At 38.9% G+C, this 24144-nt stretch overlaps 1 protein-coding gene across 4 annotated transcripts in view; it reads right to left on the bottom strand.

Moving 5' to 3' along the window:
* Positions 1-22820, bottom strand: part of Cdc14a (cell division cycle 14A) — a 161075-nt gene extending 138255 nt beyond the window's left edge. For all 4 annotated transcript variants that reach the window (XM_046452334.2, XM_046452335.2, XM_058581971.1 and 1 more), the window contains exons 1-3: positions 22679-22820; positions 21819-21909; positions 1604-1679 (exon numbers count right to left, since the gene is read on the bottom strand). In XM_046452334.2, the coding sequence (XP_046308290.1) occupies positions 1604-1679; positions 21819-21909; positions 22679-22727 (216 nt within the window). In that variant the 5' untranslated portion in view covers positions 22728-22820. The remainder of the gene's footprint in view (positions 1-1603; positions 1680-21818; positions 21910-22678) is intronic.
* Between the last annotated feature and the right edge of the window lie 1324 nt (positions 22821-24144).

Here is a 24144-nt window from a genome sequence, read left to right as displayed (position 1 = left end):
TGGCATCTCCATATAGTACTTGGGTCCCAGGTTGTTGATTATAATACCTGGTTCATACCAACTACATTTTAACATGATTTATCAAGAAATTACTATGTCCTTAAAAGAAAAGCACGAACTTCAATTATTTATTAATTACCCTTTCCCTATTGGTTCAACCATTTAAAGTTCATTTTATGTAAGAAGGATATTATTTACTTCCTTGATGATTGGGAAAATACAAATTTTATATTCTATTTTCTAAACTGAAGACAGTAGCTTCTTTCCTGAAAAGCACAGATCTAGTTAAAGGCATTTACAAATACATTTTCAAGTCAGACACTACTTTATAAGTTAGTTTCTGAAAGAGCTGCATATAATAGATTTCATGTTATGTAATTATTAACTTCTTTTAAAAAAATCTCTTTGGTATCATTCTATGACCATTTAGCACCTTAAGATCAATGGCAAAAATCTGTAAATTCATAAATACAGAACACAATCTACAGGATATTCTTTATCAGACAGCATTTTATACCTAAATTCAATAAAAAAAAATGGAAAGATAATTACTGAGTAGTTAATATGTACAAGACACAGCACCATGTAACAGCAACATTTTACCTAACAGAAATACTAAAATGGCTGAGGATTATAATTTTGTAGTTATCTTAAGATTAAGCTGTGTAATATTCTGTCTCCCAAAATGAATATTTAAGATGTTCACTTAATAATTGGAAGAAAAAGATAAATATGGCTTTATATGTGATAACTTCACCAAATCTAGAAATATAAATTTATATTTATAAATATATTTATTTATTTATTTATAAGTATATATATACTTATAAATTATATATAACTTTTCTTTATATGCTCAGAGTGTAAGAAAAAACAAAAAGCTACCTTCTAACAGATACATGTAAGTATAGAAAAATGAACCAGATCCTCATGTAAAACCAAAACAATACATGACGGCTGGGGATATAGCTCAGTAGTAGAGCACTTGCCTAGTGTGCATGAGACCCTGGGTCCGATCCTCAGCACTGAAAAAATAAATAAAAAACAAACCACTATAGGTGAATACAGAATGTCTGGCCTGAATTCTCTCATATCAGGTAAAGTTCTCATATCAGGTAATGTTCTCTCACTGCCAGTTCATCTATCTCACTTGGCTCTTGACTCTACAGAAATACACAAAAATTTCAGCCTCAACAAGAGAGAAAATGGTCATGCTCCAAAGGTCCAATCATGATGAGTCCCTTCATCACCTGGTAACAGTGTCTACAAAAGCAGATCCAAAGGTTTCAGAAAAATTAACCTAGGAAGGAATTTGATAGAGACTCATTAACAACCTAAAAAGGATTTGTGCTTTCTTTCCTGGATCATTATTCCAATGACTTAATCCAGCTCATATTGCAGCTCATCCTGAAAAATGAAAGAGGTTAACATGTCCTTTGTGGTATAATCAAAAGAATCGATTTCAACTTCGAGGTGAACTTACATAAATTTCCAAAGACCCAAATTACCTAACTAGATGATGTGCATGCAGCAATCCCACCAGGTAGATTTCCTGGTTCAAACATTTTAATATCAAAATATAAATTACCACTATGATACTCACTTTTAGTTTCTTGTTCAGTTTACAGCAGTATCTGTACACCATTGCCAAGTTCAGAGGCCCAAAATCTGCATAGAAACTGAGATATAAAATATATATATAGTATTTAGAATAATTTTCAGTAACATCAGTGCTCACTTTTAATTTTATTAAATTTCAAATCAGATTTCAATTAACTTCAGGAAGAAGGATCATTATGTAACTAATCTAACTCTTGATTATCCAGGTAACTAATGGTTTTACCCTACTCTAGTTGTTCTAACAAGTCTCTTAATAGAAAACTTGTACAACAGTTTTGAGTTCCACTTCCTTTTATCCTCCTGCTATGCCATCTAAGTAAAATAACTGAAATGCAGGCAAGGAAATAGCCAACATGAATATAACATGCACACAGCCTACACACATACTGGTTTTATTTCTTTATTACCTACTTTGCCATAAAGCTTGTGTACTCTGGGTTCTGATTCCAACTATTCCATTTAAATACTTTCAATTCTCAGGTATCTTAAACCCAATGGTTTTCTGTTTTCATTTTCTTCTTGAATTTTCTACTATAAGACACTCTGGTGCCTCTCTCTTTCTCCATCTCCTTACATCCCCAGGAAACAGTACTCAATCTGTAGAACTTCTCTTATGCATTATCATGAATCCATCTGGTAACCCAAAGGAAAAGAGGCATCTCTTCCATTTGAGATCAGCATCAATCTTTTTCCATCTTCAGCTACCTGCTGGACCTACCATCTACAGGCCTCCTAATATCTAAAACTCAGAATATCCAAAACCCATCTTTCCTTTAAAACAGCCCTGAAGACTAAAAAACATTTTGCTTCTAACTCAGGCATGAAACCTCTCAAACACATAAGGCAAGAAAATAAATATTAATTTAATTCTTATTAATCAAGTAAACGTTACTACTCTAATTCCTCCCTTCCCTTCAGTTCCCACAATAACTGAAGTCAGATAAAGCTGGGCACAAGGCATTCACCTGTAATCTCAGCAACTCAAGAGGCTGAGGCAGGAGAATGACAAGTTTGAGGACAGTCTCAGCAACTTAGTGAGACCCTGTTTCAAATACTTCAAAAATTTTAAAAGGACTGGGGAATATTGCTCAGCAGTAAAGCACCCCTGGGTTCAATCCCTAGTACCAAAAAGAAAGAAGAAGTCAGAACAACTTCAGCAACAGAAGAACAGATCATCTTAATGACTGTACTGTTGCAATCCTCTCTCCCTCTCTCTATCATCCTGTATTTCACCACAGAAATCAATCTTTATAAAAATTTCACTTCTCACATATCCTCCCACTACTCAAAAATGCTGACTGACTCCTTACCACCTTAAGAAAAATTCTTTGGGGGCTGAGGTTGTGGCTCAGTAGTAGAGTGCCTGCCTAGTGTGAGGTACTGGATTCGTTCCTCAGCACCACAATAAACAAACAAATAAATAAATAAATAAATAAATAAATGCATTGTGTCCATCTACAACCAAAAAAATATTTAAAACAATAATAATTATTATCATTTGTCCCACCAATCAAAGTCCTAAAGAGCATGCTTCTAGCTTCCAGGTTCTAGAATGGAACCTTTATTTCAACATGCATATCCATTCCTTATTTCTAAATATTCCATGCATATTCTTAACATAAGCCTCTGTTCACATTGGTTTCCTTGCCTAGAATGTTGTCCTTTTGTCTTTCTGCAATCCTCCAGCTCCCTCAAATCCAACCTTCTCCACAAAGCCTTTCCAATTTCCCCTAAGAAATATGAACTACCCTCTGCTCAAAGCCCTCATCCTTTCAGCCCAGTATACATGATACCACATATTGTGAAGGATTTTAAATGCAAGCCCTCTCTGATCAACTACAACATAAGACTTTCTGTCAAGGATTGAACTTTTTTATCTTATATACTTAGAAGAATGCTCTACATGTGATACAAAACTTCAAGAAGGGAGTCTTCATAATGAATAGTTTGCTTATTAATGCACTAAATTCAATTTAGCTCAGACCACACATTTACTAAATTCCAAAAAGTTTGCAAAACTCCATCCCCAAAACACCCTTATTTTGGGGGAGTCATTTTAAGTTTTTATGCCACTCAGATTCCACTATCATAAATATGTCATTATATTATATCAAAACTGCCAATAGCCATTTGCCTTAGGTAAGTAAAGAATACTAAACTTGTGTATTTATGTTATGTGTGTTAGGCAAGTAGGTAATATTTTGAAACTTGTATTCCAGGTAGCACCAAAATTAGCTGTCTCAGTATCCAGACATCATGAGAACAGCAGCGCAGAAGGAAACTTGCAGATTGGAAATAAAAGTTCTCAACTTATTTCTAAAGTTCCCAGTGTAGTGCTTGGCTATGAATATAAACAAAATACCCAAGGAATCCAAAATGAACTAGATCTGTAGCCTAATCACTGACAAGTCTAAGACCAGTCAACAAGAGCTCACTCAAAAAACAACAAGATGAGGATTGTGGGTAAAATTCAGTGTTATGATGCTCTAGGCTCAATCCCAACACCAGAAAAAAAGAAAAAAGAAAAGAAAACTGTATGTAAATATGGTACCTGCCCAGTAGTGATTAAGGCTACCCTGTTTCTATAACAGAGATTTTCTTGTCCTTGAGCTACTGAAAGCAAGACTTTTGACTAACATTCCTTGTTTTATTTCTACTTGAACATGAATATTGATACTTGTAGAATTTTATATTAAATTTTGAATTTTTAGCTCTGTTATTTCAGCTTTTTAAACTCATTTTTAACCAGCTTCAGAAAAGCATAAAAATTCAAGTTATCTAATTCTAGTTTCATATTAACCATTACAAGGCAACTTCAATTTCAAACACAAAGCATGTGCTTTTATAAACAATATGGTTAATAAATAGACTGTTTTTTACCAAACGCCAACATAAATTAGTTTACTCTTATAACAAGGGAAAAATAAATCAAATACAGTCCTCATTCTTACATTGATCTACATACTCCAACATGGTAGTTAATGTGGTTATTTAAATTTAAATTAACTAATGCTAAATAAATTAAAATTTCAGGGGATTTTTTTGCCATCTCTTGAGATGTGTTCAACACGACAAAGACGTTCACTCTTACCACTCCTATTGAATATAGTACAAGGAATTCTAGCGAGAGCAATCCAGCAAGAGAAGGGAACAAAGGGATAAAAATAGGAAAGGAAGAAATCAAATTATCACTGTTTGCAGATAACATGATCCTATTCTTAGAAGATCCAAAAAGTTCAATCAAAAGACTGCTAGAGCTAATAAACAAATTCAGCAAAGTAGAAGGTTACAAAATCAACAACTTTCCTATGTACCAATAATGAATCTGCTGAGAAAAAAATCCAGGAAAAAAAAAAAAACGTAGAAATAGCTAAGGACATGAAAAAATGTCTTCAATGAAAACTACAGAACACTGAAGAAAGAAAATGAAGAAGATACAAGAAGATGGAAAGACTTCCCATGTTCATAGATAGGCAAAATTAATATTGTTAAAATGGTCATACTACCAAAAGTAACACAGAGATTACATGTAATCTCCCTCAAAAGACCAATGACATTCTTCACAGAATTAGAAAAAAACAGTCCTAAAAATCATTTGAAAAATAGCCAAAGCAATTCTAAGCAAAAACAAACAAACAAACAACAATGCTGGAAGCCATCACAATAATTGACTTCAAATTATACTACAGAGCTATAGTAACAAAAACTGCATGGTACAGGCATTAAAACAGACACACAGACCAAGGCTACAGAATAAAAGACACAGAGACAAACCCACGCAGATATAGTCATCTAATCCTTGAAAAAGATGCTGAAAACATGTACTGGAAAAAAGATAGCCTTTTTAAAAAATGGTGCTGGGAAAACTGGAAATCCATATGCAAAAGAATGAAACTAGGCCCAGTGTCTCATCCCACACAAAAATCAACTCAAGATGGATTAAAGACCTAGTATTTAGACGAGAAGAAAATGTAGGGTCAACACAGGCACAAGCAACAACTTTCTCAATAGGACCTCTAAAGCTCAGGAAATAATGCCAAGAGTTAATAAATGGGATGGCACCAAATTAAAAAGCTTCTGCACAGCAAAGGGGACAATTAGGAATGTGAAGAGAGAAACAACAGAATGGCAGAAAAATCTTCACTAGCTACTCTCCTGACAGAGGATTAATATCTAGAATATATGAAGAACTCAAAAACAATGCAAAAAAAACCCTCAAATAACTCAGTTAAAAATGGACAAATAAACTAAACAGATACTTCTCAAAAGAAGAAATACAAATGGCCAACAAATATATGAAAAAATGTTCAACATCATTAACAATTAGGGAAAAACAAAGCAAAACTACACTGGGATTTCACCTCACACCAGTCATCAAGAATACAAATAGTAAATGCTGGAGAGGATGTGGAGAAAGGAACACTTTTACACTATTGGTGGGATTGTGAATTAGTACAACCACTAATGAAATCAGTATGGAGGCTCCTCAAAAAACTCAGCTATACCATTCTTTTGTACTTATCCTAAAGAATTAAAGACATGCCAGGTGCAGTAGTACATGCTTATAATCCCAGTGGTTCAGGAGGCTGGGGCCGGAAGATCAAAAATTCAAGGTCTGCCTCAGCACCTTAGGGAGGCCCTAAGCAACTGAGTCAGATCCTGTCTCAAAACAAAAATCAGAAAGGGCTGGGAATGTGGCTCAGTGATTAAGCACCCCTGGTACAAAAACAAAAACAAAATTAAAGTCATCATACCATAGTGATGCAAGCATACCCATATTTATAGCAGCACAATCCACAATAGCCAAACTACGGAACCAGCCTAGACGTCCATCAATGGATGAATGAATAAAGAAAATGTAGTAAAGGTACACAATGGAGTTTCATTCAGCCATAAAGAAAAATGAAATCATGTCATTTTCAGGAAATGGATAGAACTTGAAACTATTATGTTAAGCAAAATTAGTCAAACCTGGATGGTCAAGGGTCATATGTTCTCTCTCATGTGGAAGTTGGAGAGAAAAATGAAAAGAAAGGTGGGTGTGGTGTAATATCATAAAAACTGAAGAGAAAGTAGTACAGGAAAGGGACCCAGGAGAAGGAAAGGGGAAATACTGGGGAATGATATTGGCCAATATCATTATATTGTGTACATGTGTGAATATGTATCAACAAATCCCACCGTTATGTACAACCATAAAGTACCAATAAAAAATACGGAAAAAAATAAAATGTGTTCAAAAGCCACATGGAGCTAAAGGTTACAGACTTGGGCAATGTGAAACACTAATGAATCACACTGACAAAGATGAAAAGATAAGATAAGAACAAAAATAACTACAAAACACTAAAGAAGTTGCCACATACCAGGAAAAAGGTATAGGTCAAATGTTTCAAGACAATATATTTCCCCTTCAAGGGCTCCCGTACTTCCCAAAGCAAGACTGGGACTTGGTCATTTTTATCACCTTTTTTTAAAAAATGTCATATATCTAAAAAGTCAGGTTGGGACCTAGAATGGAGATAATAGAAAAAAGGGAGGAGATCTAGTCCCCTTTTCTGCTGTCCCTCAAAGAACAGGCTGATATAAGAACAGGTTGTTATCCAAAGATAGCTGCAGGAAAGATGTCACAGCTCTTTGTTGGCCACAGCCCAAGAAGTGTGGACTAGCCCTCACATCCCACAAAGAGGGAGAAAAGCTTCAAGTCACATTAAGAAATTCAGTCAGAAACTTTGCAAAGGCAAGAGCAAATGAGGGGAAGTCTTCAAAAGTCAGAATTGTCACAGACAATATATAAAGCGAACAAACTATATCTTAAGGTTATTTGATATATTCTTTCTTCCTAAGAATATTTAGCCTGGTACATTGGCACATGCCTATAATCCCAGCACATTGGGAAGCTCACACAGGAGGATTGCAAGTTCAAAGCTGGAATCAGAAACCTAGGAAGTCCCTAAGTAACTAAATGAGACCCTGTCTCAAAATAAAAAATAAAGAGCTAGGGATGTGGCTTAGTGGTAAAGCACCCCTGGGTTAAATCCCCAGTACAAAAAAAAAAAATTTGTATTTATACTAATATAGTTTTATGAATTAATTCTGTAGAGCTAAATACACATCTGAAAATACCATGGTCATTGCAAAACTTGTGATAGCTGCTCACACCAGGCTTAGTTTATCACTAACTTCAATATAATAAAATGCCATGAACAAAGAAGACACCTTCCAATAACATACTTCTTTGTAAGAATCCTCTTCAGCAGAGGTAGGAAAAAATAGAAACACATAGATAATCTAGACCATTAAGCAGAAGGAAATACCAAAATTTTAAAAAATGATAATTAATTTAAAATAATTCAAATATGTTAGAGTGTTAAATATGAATTTAGGCAACTTGGAATGAAGACAGGAGAATGAACAGGTTGGATTCAGGGTAGGAGAGGAGACAGAGAAGGTTATCAGCCTGGGGACAGTGAAGACAGAGAAGAAATGGCAGAGATAAACCTAGTTCATGACACTAGATGGTGTCTTCTCCATTCCACCAACTCCCAGGAAAAGCCACAGCCAACCAATGAACTCCACTTTGTCTTGATGAAAGGGAGGGGTATTCTGGTCTCATTTGGTAGGAAAAACATGGATATGTTGTTTTATTATTTCAGGGTACCCTCATCTCCAAATGAAAGAATGAGTGAACAAATTAATCCAACTACCTATATTTCCTTCAACAAGGTTGACAAATTATGGGCCAATAATTAGAATGAAATTCAGAAAGTAGTAAGTGAAAGTCAATCTGTTTTTATTTAATAAGTATAAACATCTAAAATAAAATTCTTTCCTGTTTTGACAGCAAAGATATTCAAAGAACTGGAACATTTGGAGTCCTGCAAAAGGAGGAAGAAGGAGAGGAAGGAGGGCCACCTCTTAATGGGGAGGACAGAAAAAGGAGAGCTCAAGCACCAGAGCCCATATTTACCAGGTTCACCCACTGCCCACAGTTCTGGTCCTGCAGCTGTTGGGGAAAAGAAAGGCTCAGTCTAGAAGCCTCTGTAAGCCCAGCACATCTAACTCTTCTCACAAAATTTGTTAAGTTTATGGATTATTATTATTTTGTCTTTGGGTTTTTTCCTAATAAACTATAAATTAAGTGAGTCCCTTTCCCAGAGGAATTGTTGTTTGAAGCACTGCTACATATCCCATTGTACATATTAGAAGCTTTATGTGAAAAAATTTCAACCTCTCAGCAAAAAGATAAGCTACATTCCAAGCATTACCCTTTCATTCAATAAAATTTATGACCGTCTATTTTGAGCAAGACACTGTACGTTAACATTAACCAAAGGATGCTTGTGATACCAAAAAAGAAAAACTGCTTTAAAAATAGGGTGACCACTTGGGAAGCTAAGGCAGAAGGATTATAAGTTCAAGGCTAGTCTGGAAATTTAGCAGACCCTGTCTTAAAATAAACTTAAAAGGGCTGAGGATGTAGCTCAGTGATATAGTACTTGCCTAGTACATGTAAGACCCTGGGTCAAATCCATAGTACTATCAAAAAAAATTTGGATGAAAAATTCTACAATATCATTATAAGCCATGTCAATCCTTTAATTTTTTTTCCATTACTGCTGACATTTTTTTGTCTATTCATCTGCTCATTCAACATCTACTGAAGAAGTTAAAGATCTACTGCGAAGTTAAAGATGTTATTACAGAGAGATATTTGCTAAAATAGCAATATCCCCCAAAATACATTGAGATCGTGTGTGTGTGTGTGTGTGTGTGTGTGTGTGTGTGTGTGAGATAGAGAGAGAGAACAATTTTGTTTTGGTAAAGTTAATCAGTATTGCCACTGTGCTATACAAACCAACTAAAGTCTATCTTATTACTAGAATATTATCAGTACTTCTCCAGTCAGATGATAAAGCTACCATATGTGGCTAAAACTCAGTGATCACAATTTGAAAAGGTCCTCGTTGCATAGTGAGCACTAACCTGAGTTGGCGTTTTTCTCAAGTCCTGTGGCATAACCACCCATAATCACACTGATGCCACCAACCCTGGGAAGATGGGTGAACATCTAACCAACTTCCCAGCACCCACACCAATGCACAAAGAACTAAAGACCCCTGGGAGCCACGGGGTTCTAGTCCCAACATGGTTAACCTGTGTGCCTGGCTGTGTCTCAATCTTGCTGGGACTCCACATTCTCATCTATCAACAAATTAGATGAATTAGTATCCACTGAATTAGATGGCTTCTAAAGCTCTTCCCACTATTCAAGTCATACCATGTATCCTACTTCTAGCTTATTTATGCATAAGTATGTATGAGAGGTTCTGTCACTGCAGTTACCATTCAGGAGAAATAAATGCAACAGGTCCAATGCTCCTCAAGACTACTCACCCTATTTGATGCCATCTGTCCTCTCAATATGTTAGATCTGGGTAGAGGGGGAACTTCCCTCAGAATATCTCCCCAGGAAAGGGAGAACACAGCTTTCTCCCTGAAATTCACCATGCTTTCTGGATAGCTGGGGAACAAACCCATAGAATAGAAAGCAGTCTTATATATTAGAAATGTGACATCACTAGTATGTATTCAGCTGCTTAATGTTTGACGTTTGTTGAAATTATAAAGGAAGGAGAGGAACCTCTTTATTGACTCTCTCTCCTGTTCCTTGATGCATCACCTAGGTTTTAGGAAGGTCCAGGCACAAGATCCTGAGTGTAAGGAAGCTCTCTCCACTTAGCACCTTCTTACCCCCAGACACAGCAGGATCATGCAAGCCTTCAGCAGCTGCATCTGTAAAATGGGTTCATGCTGCCACTCTGCCATGGAGCCAAGCAAGAAAACAGATGGTACCGAGGAACCTTCCAACATCCAGGTCTGTAATTCTGTGACTTCCCTATTTGGAGCAAGTTAATTAATAAAAATCCCCTTCAAGACTCAGATTAATGTAAATGAAGGAACTTCTTCAGGAATGTACCAGCAAGATTAAAATTCACTCCCACAGGAATATTCTCAACCAGAGTTAAGTAACCTGATTATTCAAAGGCAGGTGCTGAAGGCAAGAGGGCTCTGCAGACAATATATGTTTTGCTCAGGCAGAAAAAAGAGTGATGATTGACCCCCAGTACATAAAAGGCTAATCCCCACATTTCATACAGCAGTTAAGGTCTGAAAGGGAAATACTGACTCTAAAACCTGTGGCAATGACTTACCTACTAAGCACTTGGAATTAAAACCAAAACACTTGACCTTGCCTTCTAGACCCCTGGTGTCCCTACCATATCTCTTTGAGGCCTCAATTCACACTATGTCCCTAGTAAGCTTCAGTCATGGGAATTTACTTGTTAGTTCCTGCCCTCGGGCCTTTAGCACATGCCTGGCCTAGTAATTACCTATTCATCCTTTAGATCTCAGCTCCAAACACACTTCCTCAAGTAATGCTTTTCTGATCCCCATCCCATCCCCTCTTCCTCCTGGACCTTGCTCCTTCCACACATACCCCACAGGGTCCCTTGTTGTGGGCTTTCAAAGAATAGCAGGATATTTTACTAATGTCTTCCCTATGAACTTATAAACTTAAAAACGCCATGAGAAGAGGCTGGGTTAAAATTTGTTCACTATCCTATCCCTAGCACCTGGCACAGAGAAGACTGAGTCAATAAAATGAAAGATTGTGACATGGTTGGTTCATTTGTAAAAATACTTCCTTCTTCCATTCTAATTGCTGGAAACTGTACACACCAGTTTAATGTGAGGAAGGGCATTACATATCACATTTTATAAACTTTGGGTACAAACCTAGATGAAAGAGCCAAAAGTGACCTTCAAAGAAGACCTAAACAGGAAGAGGCTGTAAAGGACTGAGAATAGAATATCCAGATCATCCATCCCTCTCATATGCAGAAAAGTTAGATACCTCCCCAGTCCTCTCCCTGGGGTCACATCTTCATTGCTGGCTTGTTCCAAAGGGGGTCTGATGCAGAAAGTAACCCAATCCAGAAAGACTCATCCCAATGATTCATCACCCCCAACTCCTATTTTTCTTAAGAGTCCCTTCAATTATGTCTAAGAGTTTTACTGAGCTCAAATCACCTTAAGCCTTTGGTTTTGGGTTTTCTAGAGCTGCAGACAGTCTCCCACTAGGTCCTGTGGGACATGCACAGCATGGCACTAGTGAAAGGGTCCAGCAGAATAGGAAGGCACTGCATCACAAGTCCACCACATCCAGCTTCCCAGAAGAGACCTTGTATGCTGCCTTCTTTTTCTCACACTTACCAAAACACTTAAAAATATTTTTAACATTGCTGATTAATTCTGCTGCTGAGAATCAATAATTTGACTACTGGGACTAATGAAGATGCTGTATTGATTCCATACTCCCTTAAAACATGGAGAAATGTATAAAATAAGAAATGAGTTATTCAAGGATCCCAATTTAGAAATCTCACTAATCTGAAATATAAGTGAATTTGAATCATAAGTAGGTCAAAAACAAAGTCGGATTGTTTTCTCTAAAGCCAGCCACACAAAACATGCATGCCCTTTAGCTATGTTTTTAAGCGAGTGCCAGTCTCAGTGTATTTAGTCTTATTTCATACCCAATGTTAATAAAATGATATTTGGTTTCTACACCTATGGTGTGTGAGAATCATCAGCAGATCACAGGGTGGAAACAGAGGATAGTGGCTGGGACGTTCAAAGCAACATAGAAAGCTAACTCAACAGCAAGCAGCACCAAGAGAGTGCTGAACTCATAGAAGTAAATCATCAATAAAAAACTGACCAAATAGATTAAAACCATTCAGAGAGACAAGATGTTTAGCAAACTGGAGCCATCTGGCACATCAGCAAAGAGCCCTTTATTCCTTTGAAACCCCTAAAACTGAATTACAATGAAATTGGTTAGTCAATGTATTCTTAATGATAGAGTCTGAATAATACAGAAAAGACAACTAAATCATGACAGGTAAATTCTTTAAGAAGGATAAAACAGGGACTGGGGCTATAGCACAATGGCAGATCACTTGCCTAGCATGCATGAGGCACTGGGTTAAATCCTCAGCACCACATAAAAATATAAAAAAATAAAATAAAGCCCTGCTGTCCGTATACAACTACAAAAATTTTTTTTTTAAATAGAAGGGGAAAAAAAAAAACATATTCACTTTAGAAAGGTCTAAAGCTCTCAAACTTCAAATGTAATTTTCAAGGCTGGGTATGAGCTCAGTGATAGAGCCCCTGCCTTAGCATTCCTGAGGCTCCAAGTTTGATTCCCAACACCACCAAAAAAAAAAAAAAAAGTAATATCAATTCCATCTGTAGAAGTTGGCTTGCTGAAATCACATTCCAGGCAAAGGTAAATAAGTGTTTTACTAGAACATATTGATCAAGAAGACCAAATTTGAAACAAATCACCTTTTCTGGTTCCAAAAGGAAATTAATAACAAAAGAAGCCCAAACTGGCAAATTCTTGGATGCAAATTCTTTGATTCATCAATAGGATGTGAACATGGTTAAGATAAAATTAATAAATTAATAAAAAAGAATCATTTCATTTAAAAAACGTTCACACAAACTTTTCTTATAAAGGAATTCCCTTTATAAATAAATACGAACATTTAACAGATGTTTCTAAATTCTCAAGGATTAGAAATATTATGTACTTTCTACAAATGGAGCAATATTTTTGATGGATCTTATTCAACATATAATTCTTTGGTGGTCCCGAAAGTTTTGGTTAAACAAAAAAAAAAAAAAAAAAAACTTTTTCTTTAAGTAAATTGAAACTAAAAACTTACAAAAAAAATTATTTTAAAAAATGGATTCCACAATTAAGTGTAGAAAGCCCAATTAATCAACAAGCCAGAAAGGAACTTGAGGTCAGCTATCCTGTCTACCTCCCCAGATTTAAAATAAGTAAATATCTAAATATCCAGGGCAGGCATTGTCTATTTGCTACTTAAAGATCACAAAAGGGGCTGGGGTTGTGGCTCAGTGGCAGAGCGCTCACCTTGCACGTGTGAGGCCCTGGGTTCGATCTCAGCACCACATAAAAATAAATAAAAAAAGAAACTATATATAAAAGAAAAGAATATACTCTTTTAAAAAAATTACAAAAGATAAAGACTTTATTATAATGACCCCCACTTTTGACTTCCTGTTTCCCATCCAACAAAACGGAACAGCAAATAGGTATAGTTCCTCTTCCTGATTTATACTTCACCTACTTAAACCTGTCACTTTCTCCCCAGCACACAAGCCAGAAACTTTATACTCACCTCCACTTCCTCCTTCCCACCCTCATCTAGTCAGTCCTAAATCTAATCAATCTATGGTTTCTAGCTTTTCTCCCCATGTGGCCTTTCTGTTCTTATTGCTACAACCAAACTCCAATCCTGCCACAGCCTCACTAATAACCACCTGCCAGCCATGGCAGTACTGGTCCCATGCAGAGCCCTGATCAGTCCCTGCCACTCATATGTAAGCAAAACTGACTGATACTCAAAGGGTTCCCCTCGGATCCAGCCCATCCTTAACCTGCAACTTCTCTCTATTTAAATACTACACCTCACCTAACAGAATCTTGCTATTTCCAAATACACATTCTTATGCCTTTTCTCATGACTCTGCCTGAAAGCTCTTCTTCCCTTTCCTTCCTTTCATAATCCTTCACTCACTTGAATTTCTTGAGCACCATCGTCTATGGTTAGCACTGTGCTAGGCAAATGGATACAATAGTGAGCAGAAACTGGTCCTACTGGTCCTCACAGAGATCATAAAATGTCCTCTTTGCTTTTTACACACCCTTGAACCACTGATTCAAACACCACTCTGTGAAATCTTTAATGCCCAGGTCTTCCTTTCTTGGACTCCTAACATATATATCTACAGCTCTGGGCATATATTGCTCTACAAACTACATGTCTACTTCCTGCTTTATTTACACGTGCATCTCCAAAGCATTAGCACAGTTCTGCATGAAAATCTATCCCATCTAAATATTAGTTTTGTGTATGCCAATTTTCAATCAGAAGTTTCAATGCTGAACTTGTCCCATAAAAATATGTTGAATCTTTTCTTTTTTTCCTTTTTTAACACAAAGGTGTTTTGAGCTGTGGCTAAGTAAAAGTCATTTACTTTGGCCTTAGGAATGTGTTTATGAACTTACAAATGAGAACATCTGATGTCTTAGGAATCTACTTCAAACAAAATAATGAAGCCGCCCTGTGGTGACCTGGCACAGAAAACACTTGGAGGCAGACAGCTCCCACTGGGCTGGTGCAGCCCACTTGGATCACTCTCTCTGGCTGAAAAAACTGAACAATTTATCATTATGAAGATTACAGACTGGCTACATATCATGAATGCCCAAGAGGTCAACACAGAGAGTATTAAAATAAATCAATATTATTATATTTAAATAAATCAATATCTAGAAAATAAAACTTCCCTCTAGTGGATCAAAGAATTAAGAATTGAGGGCTAGGGTTATAGCTCAGTGACCGAGCGCCTGCCTAGCATGTGTAAGGCACTGGTTTCAATTCTCATCACCACACAAAAATAAATAAAATAAAGGTCCATCAACAACTAAAAAAATATTTTAAAAAAAGGGGGGGACTGGGGATGCAGCTCAAGCGGTAGCATGCTCGCCTGGCATACGCAGGGCACTGGGTTCGATCCTCAGCACCACATTTAAAAAAAAAAAAATGTTGTGTCCACCAAAAACTAAAAAAATATATATATATTAAAAAATTCAAAAAAAAAAAAAGAATTGAGGGTTAGGAATATAGTTCAGTGGTAAAGTGCTTGCCTAAAATACACAAGACCCTGGGTTCAATCCCTAACAGAATGAAGAGAAAAAAATGATTGTGAATGTATACAGATAACTCTACTTCCTCATAATATATAAATAGGTATATACATACACAAGTACATGCCTAAAACTCAGTTGTTAAGAACAGAAGATACAAAAAGTAGGCCTGAACAATACTGGGTTAATTTTATAAGGTGAGGATGGAAGGAAGGAAGATAGTACAAACCTACCATCTTTTAAAAACCAGTTTTCTAGACTCTTAAGAGGAATCCTTATATCTTCAGTTATACCAGTTAAGAAGCAAGAACAGATCACCAGATAGCCTACAAAAGCAGATCTCACAGGCTTATAAAACTGGGCTTCTTTTGTTTTCACATGTTCTGCTAATATTCAATAATAACTAACTCAATTTTTTTCCCCTCTCTTCTTGGCAGTGCACTGAAAGGAGAAAAAAACAAAATTATATGTACAAAAAAGGAATTACAAACAAAAAAAAACTTTTAATTACCAAGATATATCTTGGGAATGACTGAGATATAGCTTGTGCACATGCTGTCAGGGGCACACTTCTCTCTAAAGCTATCATCTCCCAAATTAGGGCATTGCTTAGGGCATTGCTAAGTTGCTGAGGCTGGCTTCGAACTTGTAGTCATGCTACCTCAGCCTGGTTAATTTTAGAAGGTTAGGATGGAAGGAAGGAAGGAAGGAAGGTGCAGGACAGCTGGGAACTTGCTGGAAGCCCATGAACACGGACTCCAGGGCAGTCATCCTGTAGACTGAACTCCAGCTCTGCCACTTACTACCTCAGTGATTGGAAAATAGACTTACTCTCTCTGGGCCTCAGTTTGCTCATTTGTAAAGAGGTGATGCTAACAGTACCTGGCTGAAACAGTACCCATGGTGAAATTTGTCCTGAATCCAACCAAATCTCCCCTTCTTCCTATATCACAGCAATTCATAATAAGAACTGAGGTAATAAATGATGATCCTACACCTCTATAAGATCATGTATGTGTATGTGTATATGAACTTCAATGACATCCAACTTCCCATTAGATTGTCCTGCTACCTGTTAAACTTTAAATTAAAATGGAAAAATCAGATGGTTCTCTTCTCACTTACATATAACCTAAATATTCATTCCTACGAGTATTTCCAGGCAAGAGAAGTTTTCCTACACTTTACTCAAAGATGCCTTACAATCACATTTTAACTCAAACCTATGCAATGGATGAGATAAAAGAAATCATTCTTAGCCAGGTGCTGAGGCATAAACTTATAATCCCAGCAGATCGGGAGGCTGAGGTAGCATGACTACAAGTTCAAAGCCAGCCTCAGCAACTTAGCAATGCCCTAAGCAACTCAGCAAGACCCTATCTCAAAAGTTTTTGAAAAATAAAAAGGGCTGAAACTGGCTCAGTGGTTAATTGACCATGGATTCAATCCCTGGTACCAAAAAGAAAAGAAAGTTAAAAAAAGAAAAGAAAAAGAAAGGAAGGAAGAAATTGTTCTTTTTTTAATTATTTATCCAAAATCCCTGGATGGCCACGCACAGTGGTGCATGCCTATAATCCCAGAAGATTGAAGCAGGAGAATCACGAGTTCAAGACCAGCCTCAGCAACTTAGTAAGGTCCTAAGCAACTTGGCAAGACCCTGTCTCAAAATAAAATATTAAAAGGGCTGTGGATGTGGAACAGTGGTTAAGCACCCCTGGGTTCAATCCCTGTTACAAAAAAAAAAAAATTATTTCTGGATGTAGTTATACCAGACTGCTTTAATAAAGTTTAAATGAAAATTGATTATTTAATCTTTCATTTATCTATTTAGTCCTCATTAGAAGTTGTTCATTCTTGACATGCTACAATACTTGGTGAATTTCTTGGAGTCACTTTAGAAACTCCTTAAAATCCAGTTCCCAGAGTAGCTCCATGAAGAGTTCTTTTCTGCACTTTGAATTCCTTTCCTTTGCAAACCCAGAGAGAGAATAAATGAAATTGACAAGGCTGAAAATGATGACCCCAGTCCCTACCCTTCACAGCAAACTGGCTTTCCATGACATTAACACCTACCCCACACCAGAGATGACCATTAGGAGGGGTACACAAAGGTTGTAACAATTAACATATTTAATTTCAATAATTCTTGGGCCAAAATAAAAAATAAAGTGAGCCACATTATTAAAAGTAAGCCTGTATTTGGATTACAGGGCCCAATTCCAACATCAAAGATTTAGCCTTTCTGAAGAGTTGTGCATTTTTTGTAGCTTAACCAAACACAGATAAATCTTCTTTGAAAGAGTCTCTTTTTATGGAACTATTTTTGTATCAAAGTTTGTTAACCTATACTGTTTTAACTTTAACTTGTGAAAGCATAACCTGGGGACAAAATATGATTTTTTTATTATCCACATTTTATTAAACTATTAAAACTTTTATAATAATGAGGTAAATCCTGTTTAAAATCAAGCAGAAAATTAAAACTTTCATTCTAATAGACTTTCCTCATGAAGCTGCTTTGTTAGTTACTCTACTGGCTTCTTAGAAGGTTGCCATGTCAATTAGAGTGCTATCATTCCTTTATAACTAAATAAACATCTGCACGAAACACAGCTATGTCCAGAGCAAATGCAGCCTAAATATGTAAAGAGCCCACTTAATAGTTTCTAAGACGATAATTTAGCCAAAAAGGCAGCGTTTTTTTTAAAACATTCAGCAAATAATTACAGACTTAGAGAACTATATAAGGCTCTGTGTTTTAGTGTATATAAACAGACTCTTTACCTTAGGGACACACACATCATGATGTGACCACCAAAACCTCTCTCCCCCACAGGACTTTCTCCACAGACAGAACCCATGTTGCAACATGTCCTTCCAGAGGCTTACAATCTCTCCCAGTCCACACTTCCACAGAGAAGAGCTTTAGGAATAGATTCCACTGTGTCTGTACCTCTCTCCTTTCTCCCTCTCTCCTTCAGAGTTTTCCACCTCTCTTGGCTGCTTATTTCCAGTTCCTTCCCTTGCTCTACCTGCGCAAGATAGACCTTGATATCTTCCTTCCCTCCCCAGAAACTGCATCATTCTTACGATTTTATGATCTCAAGTTTGAAACTCCCAAATTTAAATACTTCAAATGTATGCCATATTCAATGGTGATGTGACTATTCCTTAAAATTTCTTCAATTCCATCTGACCAAGATGGAATGCTTGATTGTCTCACCAAAGCTGTCCTACTTCTTGTTTCAGTTAGTGGCACCTGTAGGCTCACCACCCAGGCTCTTAAAAACTTCTTTGACTCTTTTTCCTCAGCTTTCCATCAATCTGCCCACCTAATATATTGCCACGTCACATGGTTCAGATCCCCTTCTTTCCATCCTCACTGTCACCATCTTAATTTTAAGCACTTGTTTCTTCACCTTGGATATCCCAGAATTTTTCCATGTGGGCTCTCACTCCCTCTCTAATCTGTAATGATGCTGTCATACCAATGGTTTGAGAGAAGATGTGTCCTCTGGAACTATATGGTTTTGATTCAAATACTAGCTCTGCTACTTCTGTAATCTTGGGCAAGTTACCTAACTTCTCTGTCCTTTATTCTCATCAGTGTACAACAGGATGGCAACAGCACCTGCCTCATAAAATTGTTGTGAAAACAAAATGAATTAATAGTTGTGGAGCACCTAAAACAGCATCTGGCACACTTTTAAAAACTCAGTAAATGTTTGCTATTATTTACGAATCCAGTTACACCATACCTGCCCAAAATTCTTAGGAGAGTCCCATGGTATTCCACCAGGGTTCCTCACCCAGACATTCAAGCTGTCCCCAATTGACCTCTCAGTTTCATATTCCACATCTCCCCATGTGTCCTGTATACACACCAGGCAAAGCGGAGGACAGACTGTTCCCCCAGAGCACACGACCTGAGTCTCCCTCCTCATCCTTGCATGCTCTCCTCTTTCTCTTCTCATGTTCCTGCCTGTTAAAACACTGTCCATCCTCTAAGCCAGCCTTAACTCCACCATAAAGCCTTTTCTGAACCCCTCCACCAAATGCACCCACCTTCCTGTCAATGCCTCCTAGCATGGGGGTTATCTCTCTCAGGGCAGTTTTCTTTTTATACCTCTAACTGCAGTCCTATTACTCGCCTCTTGGCTTGGAGCTCCTTGAAGGTAATATGTGCATTCATCCTTGTTTTGCTCTCTGTACCACCTTGCACAGTGTAATATGTTGGGATAATGATAAAGATGGGTTGTGAACTCCCATTTTTACCCCGTATACAGATTGCAGAATCACATCGGTTACACATCCACTGATTTACATATTGCCATACTAGTGTCTGTTGTATTCTGCTGCCTTTCCTATCCTCTACTATCCCCCCTCTTGAATCAAAATGTGAAATATGATATATCAAGAACTATGTAATGTTTTGAATAACCAACAATAAAAATTATTAAAAAAAAAAAAAGATGGGTTGTGGATGATCAGAACCACAGCCACTGCTGTGACAAGAGAGAGCAAGTCCAGACTAGGACAAGTACACACTCTGTCAGAGTGGGACCTCATCATTTCAAATGATATCCAAACTCACAAAATAAACCAAATAGCCTCTCTAGCAAGTCTTTCTTTACAAGATACCAGAAAAAAAGGTAAAATAGGTACCAAAAGGAATATAATTTGTAGCTAGCTCTATTATAAAACACCAACATTAAAATCACAAAAAAAAAAAATTATCCTCATCTATCAACATTAGAATCCAAAAGCCATTTTACACTGCATTTAGTTGGCTAAGTGTAATTTTCTGCTAGATCCACCGCCTAGCAATCCCAAGAGAAGTGACTCAGACTTCAATGACTGGAGCTTGTTCAATGACATATTAACAACCTCTGGCACGTTAGTCACTGCAGAACTGAACATAGTGGAACATACAAAGTCCCTACCCTCAGATTCACAAGAGGTCCCTAACTCCTAAACTCACAAAAGAAAAGCTATACAATGCCCAACAACAGAGTGACCACTAAGTAAACATTGCTGGCAGTGACATCATCCAGGTGCACAGGGTCAGGGAGAAGGCTGTGCAGAACTCCATGCTGTCTAGGAGCAGAGCTGTAATTTGACACCAGGGATTCAACCTCTCTGCCTCAGCAACTCTGGGCATTCATGAGCAATAGCAAAGGGCTCTTTCATTCCCACTCTCACTTCAGCCATTCAAGAAGCATCCTCCTCCCAGCACCACTAAGAGAAATGTCCTGAAGACATCAGTTTCGAGAACCCCTATGACAAAGTGACAATTAAAGACTGTTTTCCCTCAAATAAAAGATAGCTCTTGAAGGTCCAGAACACTCATTCTGCTGGTACCCAAAAATCCTGAGGCAGAACTGCCAATATCTTTTTTAATAGACAAGTCCTAGGAAGCTTATTATGGCTCATTTAACTATGTTCATTCAAGTGCACATTCAGTTAAGATAACAAAAAAGTGAAATTCAGTGTTTAAATTAGAATACAATAGGTTCCTCTGATGATGTACTGATACTTTTAATAAAAGTACCTAACCAAGTCAATTCAGCCTTCTTATTCCTTATTGCCTACTGCTTTTATTGAATATTTATCTCCTTTCAATTCATTTTTTACTAAGCCTAAAGCATTAAAATATCTTTTTCTGTAGACCAATGGTCACAGAAGACAGTTTCCTATTCTTATACTCTTCAAATCCTAACCCACGAATGAAAAGTAACCAAAGAAAGTAAAAGAACACTCCTATACAACCTTCCTCAAAGGCAAAGAAAATAATACCATGAAGTTCAGGGAACCTAAGTAAAATAACTCAATCAGTAATCCGTAATACAGGTAAAATCTCATAGAACTTGGATACAACTCCCTGCAGCTCATGTTGTCCCACTTTCTGAAAACAAGCTACACAAACAAAACCACTTACAGTTCACAGAAACCTTGTAAACTGCAAAGCTTAAGCACAATATGCAAACTGCCCTGTACCCTGTGGGTGCTCCATAAATACTTGGCAACTGATTCACAGGCCAATTACAAAGTCCGTCAAGGATAGAGTATGTGACTTTCTGGTCCTACCTGGGCAGTGTCAGGAATCTATAGTGATTGTTTGTTGTGTGGGTAGAAAGAATTAATATACACAGAAGTCTAAAAAGGACTGAGATGTGAACAAGTTCAAATAATGTTACTTTTCCCTGTAATTCTTCCCAAAGACCTGAGCCAAAAAAAGAAAAGAAAAACCCTGATATTGTTACCTGCACCATTAGGGAAGAAGTGAATAAAACTGCCATAAATGTGTATAGTGTCTCATTATCTAAGAGCCAACAAGCTAAACTGTTGAAAGGGGTAAAGGTGGGGGAAAACAATAGAAACTTACTTTTCATAGACCAGCTCCTCATCGATGGAGAAATAGTGGGTATTTACTGTGCTTTTTGGTCTATTCCTTAAAGTAGCAAAATATAATCGATCTGAAAGACAAGTTTAAAAGACAGAAGAAAACATATGAGAAGTAAGAAACTGAGACGAAGGATGGTGATAATACACAAAAGTTCAAAAATAACAACTGCTACACATAATTTAAAGACCCCATTAACACGTGGGATTCTTGCAGAAACCTGATCTCTCCCAGAAAGCAGACACAGACCCAATAGCATAATAGTTAAGAAAGGCAAGAAGAGGACCTGATGGAGAACCTCAGCCAGGGGCAGAGCGCGCCGCACCCCCCTTATTTCAGGAGCTGCGGGTACCCGCAAAACTGGAGATGCAAGTTTGGTTCCGAAATCTTCAGACCTCAGCAGCTGCGTAAGGGGAAGAGAAGCGAGCCTCTTCCCTGCAGTTCTGCACTTCAAGAAGAGGAAGACAGGAGAGATCGGGGGTGTGGTTGGGGGTGTCCCGAAAACGGAGGCCAGCCATGGCCCGGTAAAGGCAACCGAAAGGATTCACAGGAGCAAGTTCCCCACCAGCTACTAAGTGGAAAAGACCCGGCAGAAGCCGGCGCTGTCCCATTACCAGAGAGCTGCAGAGGGAACGAAGGACGCAAGAAAGAGAAGCCGGAAGCAAGGGGTCCTCGGGGAAAGCAGAGTAGCAAGCGGGGACCACAGCGCGCGCAACAGCTGCAGGGCACTGAGGGGCCCGGGAGAAGCCCTGGACAGGGATTGGGACAAAGGAGCAAGAAGTGAAGAGTTGGGGGGGGGGGGGGGTGGAAGGGTTGAAGGATGCGGGACGGCTGCTCCTCACCTTTCATGAACTCGCAAGCCCCGATTAGTTCCCCTGACTCCGCTGCCATCTTAAGCGAGATACGCTCGGGGGAGGGCTGGGTCGTGGCCAGCTGAGGTCACCCGCCCCCGGGGGCTTCCCCACTGCCCAGGAGCCGGGAAGCTCGCAGTCCCGAACACCGAGCCTGCCCGAGGGAGGCAGCAGGCGCCAAAAGCGGAGGTGGCTGCGGGGTCAGCGCGCCGGGCGCCCCGGGGACATTCCGTGGGGAACCCGAGCCCGCTCCGCGCGGGGCGCACACGCCCCGGGCTGTGGCCGCTCCGATTCGGATCCTGCTGCTGCTGCTGCTCCGCCGCCGCGCCTGGGAAACGCAGACCAGCTCTCACGGCCGGGCAAAGTCTTCCCCCGGCTCCCAAAGTGATCATGGAGGAGGAGACGTCTGGCCAGGATCGCGCCCGTGGCTACTCGTGCGGCAGCGGGCAGGACTCCGGTGCCCGCGGGCTGGCAGCAGCTGCTCCGGCTCCTCCTTTGCCACCTCCTTTCAGCAGCAACTCTTCCTCCCCCTCGGCCCGCCCCCAGACCTTCCTCCCCGCCCTCCTTCAGCCCCCTCCACTTTCACGGCTCCGCGGCCATCCCTTAAAGGGACAGCTCCGCTCCTTACTCGGAGCCGGCCCTGCGCTCCTGTTACCAGGCGCCTTGCGGGTCACTAGGAGCCGGTTGCTAAGGCTTTGTTGCCGTACACCAATTGCTGTACAGGAAACTGAGCCCTCGGCTCAGGGGAGCCGGGCGGGGCCTCCAGGCCTGAAATTTATGAATGAAACGGTGGGATTTGAGAGTGGATGTCACCAAGGGCGCTTTTGCGGCCTCAAGGCAAGGATGACTTGGCCTCCTATCCTTTTCTGCACCCACTGTCTTCTCCACTGCAGATTTTCCTGTTTCTTTCATTCTCCTTTTCCTTACCCATGTTCTTTTAAACTCTTGCATGCGCGCTTACACACACACACACACACACACACACACACACATACTTAAAGCCCAGATCTTCTCTACCATCTACCTTACCTCTAGCTGACCTTCCGACCAACCCCCATCCACAACACTGAGGGGTCTGCGTCTTTATAAAAAAGCAAATCAAAAAGAAGCCCTATCTCCTAGCGCTTCCTTTACACATACTTGACTTTGATATAACTTGTGCTTTGTTCTCACTGGAGGGGAAAACATTCCCATCCGGTTCTCCACGTCCTCTTACTTGGGGCGCCACTATGAGCACAAAATCATCACAAAAGCTAAATCTTTGTATTGCTCTGGTCCGGGAGGGGGAGAGGAATTAACAGCTTTGGCCAGTCTGGGCGGAGGATGAGAAGGGGAAAGGGGCTCGTCCACAAGAGAAATTAACACAAAAGAAATTGTCAGCTAAAGCGCTGCGGAGAGGGGAGGGTTCCTCCCAAAGACGCCCTTGACTTGATCCTGCGAGGCTGTTCAAACTCTTT

The sequence above is a fragment of the Marmota monax genome, unplaced genomic scaffold (genome assembly GCF_021218885.2).
Source record: "Marmota monax isolate L192 unplaced genomic scaffold, Marmota_monax_Labrador192_F-V1.1 WCK01_AAM20220418_F8-fsc00244, whole genome shotgun sequence".
NCBI classification, from domain to species: Eukaryota; Metazoa; Chordata; class Mammalia; order Rodentia; family Sciuridae; genus Marmota; species Marmota monax.
Note: the sequence above shows the minus strand (reverse complement) of the source record. Positions and strands in the feature narration are given on the sequence as shown.